Raw genomic sequence first — 14,727 nt, 5'->3', positions numbered from 1 at the left:
TTTTTAAATTTTGAATTCTTTTTAATTTCAGAGAAGACTTTTTCATTTCCAAGATGTCTAACTAGCCATCTTTTTATATTCACCTGTTCTTGCTTTATATTTCTTTTAAAAATGAGGATTAATTGATACACAAAATACTCTACATGTATATTATATACAATTTGTTGAGTTTTGGACATATGTAGATACTTGTGCAACTATCATCACAATCAAGGTAATGAACATATCCATCATGTCCAAAAGTTTCCTCAGGCCCCATTTTGGGTTTTGTTTGTTTCTGTGTGTGTGTTAAAGACACATACTATGAGACCTATGTTCATTAAAAATTCTAAGTGTATAGTACAATGTTAACTATGGATACTGTGTTGTTCAGCAGATTTCTAGAACTTACTCATCTTGCATAACTGAAACTTTCCCCTTTGAACAACTTCCCTTTCCCCCATCCATTCAACTTTTGACAACCACCATTCTACTCTCTATTTTTATGAGCTTGTCTATTTCCTATGCCTCATAAAATTGGAATCATGCAGTATTTTTTCCATCACTGGTTTATTTCTCAGCATAATATCCTCCCAGTTCATCCTGTAGCTGCAGATGACAGGATTGCCTCTTTTTCTTTAAGGCTGAATAATATTCCGTTGTCTATACATAACTACATTTTCTTTATCCATTCATCAGCCCATGGACATTAGGTTATACCCATGTTATGGATATTGTGAATAATGCTGCAATGAACATGGAAGTACCAATACTTCTTCAATATCCTGATTTCAGTTCTTTTGGCTATATATCTATAAGTGAGATTGTTGGATCATACAATTTTTTGAGATGCCTCCATACTGTTTTCCATAGTGATAGCATCATTTTACATTTTCATTAGCAGTATACAAAGGTACCGATTTTTCCACATCATCATCAACAGTTATTTTTTTTTAAAGTAAAGCCATCCTAACAGAGGTGAGGTGATAACTTGCTGTGGCTTTGATTTGCATTTCCCTGATGATCAGTGATATTGAGTACCTTTTCATTTGTCTGTTGTTCGTTTGTATATTATCTTTGGAGAATGTGCTTTCAAGTCCCCTGTCTATTGTATATTCTCGGTACTCTTGTCAAAGATCAGTTGACCATATATGAGTGGGTTTATTTCTGAGCTCTCTATTCTGTTTCATTGGTCTAAGTATCTGTCTTTATTCCAGTATGATACTGTTTATTTACTGTAGTGTAGTCATGTATTTTGAAATCAGAAAGTGTGGATGCCACAAGCTTTATTCTCTTTGCTCAGATACCTTTGGCTATTCAAGGTTTTGTGGTTACATACAAATTTTAAGGGTGTTTTATCTATTTCTGTTTTAAAAAAATGTCTTCGCAATTTTGATGTGGATAGCACCGAATTTGTAGATTGCTTTGGGTAGGTGGACATATTTTAACATATTAAATCTTCTAATCCATGAAATGAGATGTCTTTCTATTTACGCATATCTCCATTAATTTCTTTCATCCGTGTTTTATAGTTTTCAGTGTAGAAGGTTAAACTCCTTGGTTAAGTTTACTACTAAGTATTTTATTATTTTTGATGCTATTTTAAATGGGGTTGTTTTCTTAACTTTCTTTTCTGATAGTTGTTAATATGTAGAAAACAACTGATTTTAACATTGATTTTATATCCTGCAATTTTACTAAATTAGTTTATTAGTTCTAACAGTTTTTTGTAGAGTATTTACAGTTTTCTACACATAAGATCATTTATGTCTTTCCAGTTTGATGGCTTTTATTTTCTTTCTTGCCTAATTGCTCTAGTTAGGGCTTCTAGTACTGTAATAAATAGAAGTGGTAAGAGTGGGCATCCTTGTCTTACTTCTAATCTTATGGAAAAGTTTTCAGTTTTTGACCATTGAGGATGGTGTTACATGTGGGCTTGTTATATATATCCCTTATTATGCCGAGGTTCATTCCTTGCACACTTGATTTGTTAAGAGTTTTTTTTTTTAATCACAAAAGGATGTTGAATTTTATTAATACTTTGCATCTATTGGGATGATCACGTGATAATTACTTTTACTTAAAAAAAAACCCTTGTACTTGGAAAGTAAATGTCTACTTTAAATGATGGGTGTATCTAAAAAGCCATAACCAGGAAAATTAGAAAATATTTATAATAGAATAAAAATAAAGAGAATTTAACAGAATTGGTTGCATGCAGCTGGAGATGATTATATAATTTTTTTTAATAAATCCTTCATTCTGTTAATGTGATACATCACATTAACTGATTTGTGTGTATTAAATCATCCTGGTATCCCAGGTATAAATCCCACTTGGTCATGTTGTATGATCCTTTTAATGTACTAATGAGTTTGATCAGCTAGTATTTGTTGAGGATTTTTGTATGTATGTTTATAGGGATATGAACCTGTGATTTTCTTTCATTATGTTAACCTTTTGCCTGACTCTGCTATCAGGATGTTGACCTCATAAAATCAGTTTGGAAGTGTTCACTCCTCTTTAATTTTTTGGAAGAGTTTGGAAATGATTGGCATTAATTCTTTCAAAAAACATTTGGTAGAATTTACCAGTGAAGCTCTGAGCCTGGGCTTTTCTTTGTTAGGAAGTTTTTGATTATGATTCAAGCACCTCACACTCTTTATTGGTCTGTTCAAGATTTTCTGTTTATGACTCCATCTTCATGGGTTGTATGTTTCTGGAAACTTATCCATTTCTAGATTATTCAATTTGTTGGTGTAATTGGTATATTACCATTTTAAAATAATTTGTTACTTATTATGGAGCCCTTCCCCCATTTCTCATCTACTGATTTCTCTATTACTTCTTTCCTATTTAGAGTGTTTCCATCTCTGAGTTGGTTTCATTGTCAGACCTTCTTGATTGTCTTACTGCATTTTGAAATTTTGTTTTCAGATTTACCCTGCGTAGTAGTTGCTTTGTTTCTGGGTTGTTTCCTTCTGTACTCATTATTCACCATCTAAAAGTTTTACAGTTGCCTGCAGCCAGTCCCCAGATTGCAGTCCAGCATGTGCTCTATCTTGTCAGCCTGCGGTTCATTCCTACCAGAACAATGCAAATCCAGCCATCTCGCTGGATCTGGAAGTTTGGGTCAGTCCTGGCTGGGGGCTGGGCAGAAACTGCTTCCTCTGAATGCTTCCACAGACAGCGGTCAGCAAAGCTTTTTTGTTTGGCCATTCATAACTGCCAAGAAAATCACTCTGTAGCACTTAGTTTGTGGCGCTGAAATTAATTCTGACCCCACAGTGATGTGGGGGCACTTTAGACCACAGGTTCTCATGTTTGCTCTGCTTGCTTGCTTTTCTGACCCATTTTGGTTTACAGAAATGTTTATCAGTGTTGTGTTTATGGTGGAGAATAGCGTGGAGGGGACTTCATTGTACAAATTTCATCCAGACTGCTGACCATAGGCTTTATAGATAGGAAACCTTATTTCAAAGGTGAAAATATTTGCCGAGTAAAGAGACAAATCTGTTCTTCTGACTTGATTAAGAGGAGGGGGCAATAACATTTATGAATGCCTGTGACATACCAGCTATAATATTTGTTTTATGTAGTCTTTCCCCAAATTCTATAAAGTAGGTATTTTAATTCCATGTTGAATTAAGGATCAACAATCACATTGTTAATAATATGTAGTAGAGTTCAACCCAACTATATTCATGAGAGCACATCTTATTTCATTTACCACCCTGTTCCAAGCACTTAAAACAGTAGTTGGCATATAGTAAGTGCCTGGTAATATTTATTAAATGATTGAAGCTTTTTTCCTCTGTGTCTTTTCTACCACTGTTTTTATTCAGATATCTGATCCCTGGGCTTTTTCAGTGACTTAGTGGTAAAGAACCCAACTGTCAATGCAGGAGATGAGGGTTCAACCCCTAGGTTGGGAAGATCCTCTGGAGAAGGAAATGGTAACCCACTCCAGTACACTTGTCTGGGAAATCCCATGGACAGAGGAGCCTGACAGGCTACAGTCCAAGGTGTCACAAAGAGTTGGACACTATTGATTGACTAAACAACAAAACTTGATCCCTAGATAGAAGATCCCTATATTACTAGCCATAAATTACTTAGTCTAGGAATCTCTTTTCTTTGCCTTGTTCTCTTGTCTATTTTCTACTTGCCTGGCACTGGATATTTTGATGCCCATCATGGTGGGTAAATCATCTCTATAGTTCTACTGAGGTTTTCATCTCTTTTGCTAATAAGCTTGAATTGGAACTAAACCTTTTACCTGCCTGGGTCACTTCCGCATTTCACAATATCATCGTCGTATCTAGTTGTATCCACCCCAAGTTAAGTGCAGCCAGGAACTTGCTACAGAGGCAGAAAAGGCAAATGCTGCTATGACAAGGCAATGTGGATAATGACTCCCCTCTGACTAAAGTTCTGAGTGTCAAATTATCTTGGGAAATGTGGTGGATTATATTTAAAAATCACCTCGGTTCTCTTTTAAATTATAGTTCCAGATAGAATTGAAATATAAATTAGCCTTTAAAATACAGTTTTTCACCTCTTCTCCTTTTTAATGACACACGAACTGATATTAGGGAGTAACTTGGCTGACAAATTAGTACATATGTGGGTACGGTCTCTCAGCACAGCTTGAGAAATGTAGGACCGATCACAAGCTTCAGTCACTGCATTTGATTTTCAAAAAGAACGCACAGCAATTAAGATGGGAGAAAAATCATGCATTATGAATCTGTGTGCTACAAGAAAAACACTATTATTATATGACAGAGCCCGTAAAGGGCTTTGCATGATTCCTGACACACCTACCCCTACTGTGGCAGGAATTTCTCAAGACTCAATCCATATTAACTGAAAACCTTAAAGTGACTCCAGCTGGCCTCAGATTGGAAGATGGAGAGTAAGAAGCTCAACTACAAAGTTAAGGAAAAATAATTAGCATTTCTTATTCATTTTCAGCCCAAAATGGGTAGCAAGGGAAGGCAATTAGTGGCTCCACTGTGTCAATTACAAGGGAATTTTTATTTCCTTTTCATTTAACTTCCGAAACCAATTAGCAATGGAGATGTTCTGTGTTCACATCCCACGCACACAGTGGAACTGCAAACAGCCAGAGTTCACCTTGTTCTCCAACCTGACGACACGCTAGGGTGTGATTAAAAATGCCAGCCATGGGTTAACTGCTTCAGAGTCACGACGTGTCTTAACCGTGCAGCATTCTGGACTTCACACCCACAAGTACCTCAGGTGACCCTGGGGCAGCCAATTCACAGACAATGTTCAAAACTCTTGTAAGAGGCTTATTCAATTTACAGATGAGGGTATGGACCAGGGGGCAGTGTGACAGAACCAGTTAGGGAGTTTTTCAGAATATGCTAGATAAATTGGGACAGCCTAGGTTAAATCTCAGCAGCTTGAAACAACCAATGCTTATTTCTTGCTCACATGATCTATTTACCCTGTGTCATGGTTGCTCTGCCATCCAGGCAGTGGGAGACCTCATCTCAATATGCGTTCTAGTAATTACAAATGCAAGAACAGCAGTGCACAAGCTTTTAAAAATCAGATGTAAATCCCAGTAAGGAAGCAATAGCATCAGTGGGTTTGGGAGTCAGACAGCTTGTCTGTAAATGCTCATTCTCCTTAAGGGCTGTGTGGCTTTGGGCAAATTGCTTAACCTCTTTGAGTATCTGTTTGCTCATCTGTAAAATGGGGATAATATTGACTACTCTAATGGTTGTTGGAGGCTGATAGTAGACATTCACTTACATTATCATTACCAAACAGAGTATCAGAATGTATCATGAAGAGAAGAGCTTCATGGATGAGACATATCCCCATTCCCCAGATACACCTACCTACATTCTTGTTCTGACCCTTTGTGGCTCTTCCACTCTATTTGAAGTTCCTTCCTTTCATCATCTCCTTTCTCCTGTATCCTGCTTCCTACACGATCTAGCTCAGGTATCCACATCCTTCTGCCATGAGAGAGCTTTAACCCATTTGTTCAGCATAGTTATCAACCATCTACTGTAGGTCAGGCATTGTGCTTGGGCCAGAGGAAACAAGTAAACCACGTGATCTGTGCTCTTGAGGTATCTGCGGGGCAGGGGGGGGAGTGAAGATAAAGGCAAAATGGAATACACACCACAGTGGAGGCTGATGTCTCCACAATCATGCAAGGAGAGCATGGAGAATGATTCTGTTTGTATCACAGCCTGAGCTGCCTTTCCTAGCAAGCACAGGGTGAGAGGAGTGGGCACGCCAGGAGGAAGACACCGCACATGAAGGACAGAAAGGCAAGAATAGTCCTGGGTACTCCAGAGGCATAGACAGTGAAATGTGAATGAAGGAGTTAGATCCTGGGGGCTTTGGGGAGGGCTATTAGGATAAAGAAATGGCAAAATCCTAAGATCCGTCATATCTACAAGTTCTGTTAGATATTTCCCTCTGTCAGCCAAAGGGAGCCATAGAAGTGGTACCAGGGCGTGTTCAGTCCGTCAATTGTGTCTGACTCTTTGTGGCCCTACCGGCTGTATCCCGTCAGGCTCCTCTCTCCATGGGATTCTCCAGGCAAGAATACAGGAGTGGGTTTCCATGTGCCCCTCCAGGGGAATCTTCCCAACCCAGGGATCAAACCCGCATCTGCCTGTGTTTTTAGCCACTGAGCCACCTGGGCAGCCTGTGAAAGAATTAGGACCAGTGCTAAATGCAATAGGATGAGGCTGACATCTAAAATATAGTCCTCTGGCAGGAGACTTTGGGGGGAAACAGTGTGAAACGGTCTGTGAAAGACAGAGATGAAGACAGCCTAGAGGAGAACAGTGCCAGCAGGAATGGAAATGAAGATTCAGATGGGAGGCAGGTGGATTCAGGAGATAAAGCAACATTGACAGAGTGATGTGGGCTTAGGAAGAGCTGAGGGATCTGACATGACACGCAGATTGCAGACCTGGATAAGCGGTAGCCAGTTCTCTGAGATAAAGAACATAGAAGGAGTGGCACGTTGTAGGCAAGTGGGACTGTGCAGGGTAGGGGAATGGAGGGGCTGGTGGATGTTGTTTCCCTAGATACATTCACCCTTAAACTACACACCAATAACATAAATGATTTGTTTCCATCACTGGCATGGATTTATATACAACCTTATTTTGTGATGAATGCTGGCCATGGTATGTATTAACTTTTCAGCAAACTTGCAAGCTACTTGAAAGCAGAAACATTCATTTAAACTGCGTAAGATGCCACCGTTCACTGAGCACCATACTTTGGGCCTTGAAAGTTCTCATCAAATATTCATGAAATAAATATATATCGCATTTGGATTTTCTGGTTTTGTTCATCTCCTACCACATTACTATCAGCATGATTCTATGTTTTCTTTTTCTCTTGTCCATCATTCTGATGCTCTTTTGTATCTAAAATGTTCACTTTCTTAGCATTTATAGCATTTACCCCTTTATCTTGGGCTTCCCAGGTGGCACTAGTGGCAAAGAACCCGCTTGCTAATGCAGGAGACGTAAGAGATGTGAGTTCCCTCCTTGGGTCCGGAAGATCCCCTGGAGGAGGGCATGGCAACCCATTCTAGTTTTCTTGCCTGTAGCATTCCATGGACAGAGGAGCCTGGTGGGCTACAGTCCATGGGGTTGCAAAGAGTCAGAGGCGATTGAAATGACTTAGCACACACACACCCCTTTATTTTAAATCCCTACAATATTTTAGAGCAACATTGAAAACAATATCCAGTTTCATTTGCCCCTTTAGAAGTTCCTTATGTATTCTCAGAGTTCCTCTCCTCCCTCTTCTCTCACTTGTGGTCTTTTTAAATCCTCTCCCACTCATTTTCCTTTCCTTTGTCAGGCTTCTCAACCTACCTCTTCCCCTCCTCCATCAGAGCCTTTATCCCTTTAAGGTTTACAGTTCTTTACAAGTGCTGTATTTTTCCCATCTGTTTAGTTTTTCTAGATGGAGCATCTGAGTCTCTCCTTAAGTATAATTTCTTTTACTTATCATTATTTCTATTATTGGAGATTCACCATGCATCAGAGGCATAGACTGTGGAGGAAACAGAAGCAGCCCACGACAGCCACAGACACAGATGTGGCCCTCCCAGCCATGTTTCTTCCATCGCTGGCCAGGGCTGGCGCAGCGTGTTAAGGCTCTGTTCAGCTGACTCTCCTCCTGTCATCAACTTTCTCTTGGCATAAAATGTTTTCCCGAGAAATCCTGAAGTGTCTGACAAAAACCTGAAGTCTGGTCTTGGATTTACAACCAATCAACTAGGGAATGCTGCTCAATATCTGTGGGACTGTCTTCCTGAAAAAAAGGCGGGGTCCATAATGAACACATAAACCAGACGGACTGACTTACCAGTAAGAGATACACTCTACAAACAGAAAATATTATTGTTCAATTTTCTTTTCTTACAACTCATCAGACAAACCTGGCCCTCTCTTTTATCATGTTGTTCCATCACAAGAAATACAAAGAAGAGCCAAGAACTGGAAAAATAAGCAAAAGAAATAGCACAGAGTTCTGAGAAGAATAAAATTAACAAGCTGCTAAAAATAGTCGTAAAAGAATAATGTTGCATGGGGAATATCACCGGAACTAAGGCATGTGGCCTAGGCCAATTTTAACAAGCTTTTATCTGGAAATATTTAAGATAGCTCCTCTCCAAAGGGAGAAAAATTCAGTTTCAATGATTAATTTTACTCATTTACATAAACATCAATTACATTACAGGCTTCTTTCACTGACCACTAACTACTAATTGGGAGCTTCCTGGGTGGCTCAGTGGTAAAGAAGCTGCCTACCAATGCAGGAAACACAAGAGACGTGGGTTCGATCCCTGGGTCAGGAAGATTCCCTGGAGGAAGAAATGGCAACCCATTCCAATATTTTTGCCTACAAAATCCCACGGATAGAGGAGCCTGGAGGGCTACAGTCCAGGAGCTTGCAAAGAGCCAGAACAACTGGGCAGCTGAGCGCATGGCGCACAGCTACTAATTGGGGAAGGACTGGGACCACCTTTACACTTATGTAGTGATTAAAAAGACTATTTCTGATGTTTCAGTGGAAAGCAGTAAGAAGATAAACTTCCTTCAGTAAAGTGACATTTATACCAATGTATCACGAGTATCTTATTCCCCTTGGAAGACATAGGACACAGGTATTGAGCTGAGGTTGAGATCATGGCTCTGGAGTCAGACAGACGTTGGTTGGACATCTGTATAGCCACGTATTGGTAAGCTATTGACTTGTTTCTATCTCTAATTCTTTTTTTTTTTCTTGCCATATGGTAATGCAGTATTTATTCTGTCCATTAGTAACTACTATTTGATAACATTTATAATATTAATAGAACTTAATATAAAAGAAGTTCAACCTACTTTTTTTTTAAACATTTCAATACTGGATATTAATCAAAAAGACAGTCTAAATTAGTATGGTCAAAACCTTTATGTCAAAAATTTATAATAAATGTTTGGTATTAGTCCACATACAGTTAAGTTTTTGGTGTAAAGTTATTTGGCTTCAAGAAAGAACATTTGGTTTACTTCACTAATAGGAATATCTCTTAGTGCTGGGATGGCCTCTTCTTGGTCTTTCTTGTGCTGTTGATTTTTGGCATAGTTATCTGTGATATTATGAATGGAGTCGAGTGGAGAGGTACTCATCATGTTTACTCCAAATAAGAGGATGTAACCGATGACTACGGTAATGAGGAGATACACAGGCAGAGCAACGGCCCAATACTTTTGAGGCCAGTAAGTTAAGCCTAAGGAGTTTAGCCAAGATTCAGGAATAAAAGCCCACACAAGATACAGTATGAAACCAAACTGGGAGCTTAAGAAAAGAACAAAGCCATAAATCGCTCTTTCTGGCAATGGCGACGGTGAATTTTCCACCATTTTCCCCGTGGCTTTAGATATTCTTGGGTCCTCCAAGCGCTGACTCCCCCCGCGGCACATTCGGCCATCTCAGGGCCGAGGCCTCGGAGCTTCTATCTCTAATTCTAATCTTCAAAATCTGACCAATTATAATACCTAATTCACAAGGACACAATTTGAACTTCTGTCTGACTGAGACCCATAGGTTTCTGGGGTGATGCATATTTTCTTTTGCTATAAAATATTATTTCCATGAAAACATGGAAACACACAGTTGCAAAATCTTTTCCATCTAAAAATTTTAAGATGTCAACTCAATGCCATGACTCATGGCAAACATCCAGTGTCATGGGAAGGGGAATCACATCCTGACAAGTTGATGTAGAGCTTGTAGAGCTCTACAAGTCCAAGCTTGTAGAGCTGGGACTCTGGGACATTCAGCAGATGACATACATGAGACCCTTACTCCAGTTCTCCTAGGTCCATCCCCAGGGTTTAGAATTACTGCACTCGTCTACCTTCAAGAAGTTGAGTTGCCTGGGGTCAATTAAGGAAATGGCCAATATACGCCTCTTCTCTAAAGCATTATGGCAAGGAGTTATGCCTGAGTTGTTGATAAATGAGTATCAAGCCATAATTTTGTGACTATTTAAAATAGAAGGCACATATTCAAAAATACAAAATATAGAAAAGGGTAAAACAAAACCACTGTTAAAGCATGAATTATGAATTCTGACAGAACCTGAGTTCAAATCCCATTTCAACACCATCCCTGTGGCCTTTGCTGGGTCACATGTCTTTGAACATCAATTTCTGCAAATGTAAAATGAGAATGCTAGAACATTTATGATTGTCTTCTTGGTTTGTAATGAAGGTTAAATAAGATAACTTGGATAAAGCAGCAGGTAGAATGCCTGGAACAGAAGCAAGCCCTTCCCCTCCTTTTTGAACATTACATGGTAAAGCCACTTACAGGCTCTCATCTTTGAAGCTACATTTTTGAATTAAGGTTGAATTAAGCTAAGGGTTAAGGCCGGTCTACATAAACAACTCAAAATTCAGCAGGGAAATGGAAAAAAAAAAAATCAGTCAATAACTTATTGTTTACTAGTTCCACCATCGTGTAGATTTATTGTGTTTTTATAAAGCAAAATTGACTTTTTGTTTTCTTGTACTCTTTAGTTGTTCTGTTATTATATGTTTAGAAGTATAAGCTTCACAGTTTGGTAGCCTGAAAATTACAGTACAATGATTTCAATCCACATCAAAGTAGCCTCTACTTAAATTTTATACCTTCTAAAGTCCTAAGTTCTCTGAAAGAAAGTTCTGCTTTCATTGTAAGCAACAGTTAAAATAATATACTTTGGGTTTAATTAGCAGCTGATTTAATGGTTAAATATGCATTTGAAATAGCAAAAAAATGAAATTATGTTATTGTACTTGGAGAAATCCTCCCAATAATGTTAACTGAGTTTTAACAAATGAGTTGATTAGAAGGAAAGGAAACAGGGACAGAGTTCATCAAATGCAACTTGATGCTAGTTTTCCCAATAAACCTAATGTACTCTTGACATAGCACTTTGGAAAAAAAAAAAAATCAATGACTACATTGCTTAGCAAGAGTACACTTTTTTCTGGTTAATGAATCATGCACAGAGAACATTGCTTTTTATTTATTTACTTGTCTTTCCCTTGCAAAGAGTTTATATTCATTTTCTCTGAAATTTATGTTAAGATAAGCGAAGTATCAAGCATGTATATGTCAAAGGAGCACCACAGATGATATGCAGTCATGGACAAAGTTTGTCTTGACTGGTTTAACTTACTTTCTCAGCCATAAGTAAGGACTTTATGTTGAGAGTAACTAGAAATATTAAAATATAGCAGGGGTCCAGGTAATGAATCAGGAGGTACTCATGGTAAGAGTCAGCCAGGTCTGGCGGACATGTAGGACCAGGGGAGTTGGAAAAAGAAGGCCATCATGAACATGAAATGGAGTAATGAGTCTTCGAAGGGGGTGGAGGAGGAGGCATTCTGATGAAAGACTTGTGTCTGTGCTTCACATTTGTCATCTAGTGACTGCCAGAGACTCAGAGGAGTCTTCAGAGCTAGCTGGGGTAGGAGGGGCAGGGGGAAGAGGGGAGGATGAATCACATGGAATTTGAAAACAAAACCCACCAAACCAAGGCCAATGGAGGCTGCCTGCTGTTTTCACTAGAAATTCTCTAAGAATCTGGGGGTTCAGAACAATGTCTGATAAAAAGTGGGGGAAGGGAGTTCTTCCCTCCCACCTCAGGGTGCGGTGAGACCTCAGTGCTGAGAGAGACCCAACCTGAGAGGCTGTAACCCCTCATTCTTTCTCCCACCACCCCCCCACCAGGTGACACCTTGAAGTTGTGGGCAGCCAAGGCTAGGCTCCCACCAGCTTTGCTGGTAAAGAAGAACTTTGCAGAGCCAAAAAGGACTTTTCATTATCTCATCTCACTTTCCTTCACTGAATGAAAAAGGCTTAGAAGAAAAGCTGATAAACCTAATCAGCTTATTAAAAAGCAGAGACACCAGTTTGCTAATAAAGGTCCATATAGTTAAAGCTATGGTTTTTCCAGTAGCCATGTATGGATGTGAGAGTTGGACTATAAAGAAAGCTGAGCGCTGAAGAATTGATGCTTTTGAACCATGGTGTTGGAGAAGACTCTTGAGAGTCCCTTGGACAGCAAGGAGATCAAATCAGTCAATCCTAAGGGAAATCAACCCTGAATATTCACTGGGAAGGATTGATGCTGAAGCTGAAGCTCCAATCCTTTGGCCACCTGAGGCAAAGAGCCCAGTCACTGGAAAAGACCCTGAGGCTGGGAAAGAGTGAGGGCAGGAGGAGAAGGAGGGGACAGAGGATGAGATGGTTGGATGGCATCACTGACTCAATGGATGTGAGTCTGAGTAAACTCTAGAAGATAGTGAAGGACAGAGAAGCCTGGAATACTGCAGTCCATGCAATTGCAAAGAGTCTGACACAACTTAGTGACTGAACAACAATGTTCCTTCAGACCAGTGGCAGACTGCTGAGCTAGGCTGGAGTATTACAATCACTGTGATTCTATTTTTACCCAGACTCATATAACCTTGGTTAATGCTTGTTAGAGAAGAACATCAGGAAAGCTTTCTTCTACTCAGAGAAAAGGCATCATGGGGTGGTGGGAACTGCACCATTGAAGGGTTAACAGATTTGGGGAGATTCTCACTAACCCACTTACACTGTGCCAGCCACAGCTCCAAGTAAGTTCTTGATGAGTGCTCATTCACTTAATCCTTAAAACAAGCGCAATACAACCCCACTTTTACATAGGAGAAAATAGAAGCCCAGAAAGGTCAATTAATTTGTCCAGGTCACACAGCTTCTAAGTGGAAACCTGGGACCTAAAGCAGGGAGCCTGGTCCTGGTGACTGTTTTCTTGCCACCAAGAGAACCTTGTCATACCTGGCACAAATAAGGCACTCACTAAATGTTTGCAGATACAAATCATTTTAATAAGGTAATAAAAATGCATTGGGTTTATATTTCTACACTTAATAGATTGACCATACTTAAAGGAAACAGAAAAATCCCTACAAGAACACCAAAGGAAATAAAATCTCAAATGATCAGAACATGTACAATAATGTGTAAGATTCTCTGATTAAACAAGGAAAATTACTTCTCGCTTTCAGTGTCTTCTCCCATGTTCTTGTGTTGTTCATTTGCTAAGTTGTGTCCAACTCTTTGTGACCCCAAGGGCTGCAGCACTTCCAGGGGGTTCCATGGCTTACAGCAAAATGTGGAAATGCCAAGTAAATTAGTTTGCGCTAGATCACCTTTCCTGGCGAATCCATGGACGGAGGAGCCTGGTGGGCTACAATCCATATAGGGTTGCAGAGTTGGACACCACTGAAGAGGCTAAGCACATAGCACAGATCATCCCTAGGAATTTCAATCGTCCTTTGAGCTCTTTCCCCCAGTGTTGCATTGCTGCCTAATCTCAGGGCAAGGGACTGTGTTAACCTGGGATGCTCCCTGGAGAGTGATAACTAGACCAACAGGATCTCAAGGGTCATGATTCCTTTGTTCTTCTCTTCATCTGGTTGCCAAGCAGAGAACAATTCTGATTGAATGTACTATTTAATTATTCTAGTTAGTCACACTGAGGATCAACAGCATTAATCATTAAGAGGGAGAAAAATGGACAAAACACAATGTATAACCATCCTGATTTCAAGCCCAAGGTGTCACCACTCTTTCAGCTCCAAGACAGATAATTACATAGCAACAATAAAGGGCAATTAGACACCTCAGAAAACCCACCAGCCTGCTCTCCAGGTTCACCTACCTTCGAGCGGAGGATGAGTGGCAAGGGTAATAAAATCAGCAGAGTGAAAACTACGAGGAGAAACCGGCGATAAACTAAAATGTAACTGAAGAATTTCATTGTCTTGCACAGGTGCTTTCAATAGTGTTCTCCTCAAATAAAGGGCAGGCATTAAATAACCAACCTGGATTAATATTTCTCTAGCTCATCATCTTCATTTACTGCCCCAGAGTCACCAACATGAGTTAAAATTAAATCTCAATTTTTATTGTTTTACTGTCACAATTCACATGGAGAGATAAGCCCTAGAGTGTGAGAAATCAAAGACCATTTTCTGCTAGTTTTTGAAAGGCAAAACTGTCCTTATTTAGTTTGTGTATTGTAACTGGAATAGAAACTGTCTAGGAGGCAAAAGCATGAGGTGGGCTGAGTCTGCCCACAAGGAGGTACCTCCCCACCTTCTGATGTCCCCTGATTTTGAGGCTCCACCCTTGGGT

General features: G+C 39.6%; 1 protein-coding gene and 1 pseudogene across 2 annotated transcripts in view; both read right to left on the bottom strand.

Annotated features, from left to right (window-relative positions):
• Positions 1–14,459, bottom strand: part of SLC13A1 (solute carrier family 13 member 1) — a 109,922-nt gene extending 95,463 nt beyond the window's left edge. For both annotated transcript variants that reach the window (XM_020909473.2, XM_070466353.1), the window contains exon 1: positions 14,252–14,459. In XM_020909473.2, coding sequence (XP_020765132.1) covers positions 14,252–14,350 — 99 coding nt within the window. In that variant the 5' untranslated portion in view covers positions 14,351–14,459. The remainder of the gene's footprint in view (positions 1–14,251) is intronic.
• LOC139035614 (phosphatidylinositol N-acetylglucosaminyltransferase subunit P pseudogene) lies at positions 9,441–9,992 on the bottom strand (annotated as a pseudogene).
• Positions 14,460–14,727: the final 268 nt, after the last annotated feature.

The sequence above is a fragment of the Odocoileus virginianus genome, chromosome 1 (genome assembly GCF_023699985.2).
Source record: "Odocoileus virginianus isolate 20LAN1187 ecotype Illinois chromosome 1, Ovbor_1.2, whole genome shotgun sequence".
Classification (NCBI taxonomy): domain Eukaryota; kingdom Metazoa; phylum Chordata; class Mammalia; order Artiodactyla; family Cervidae; genus Odocoileus; species Odocoileus virginianus.
The sequence above is the reverse complement of the archived record's forward strand: the minus strand, read 5'-3'. Positions and strand labels throughout refer to the sequence as shown.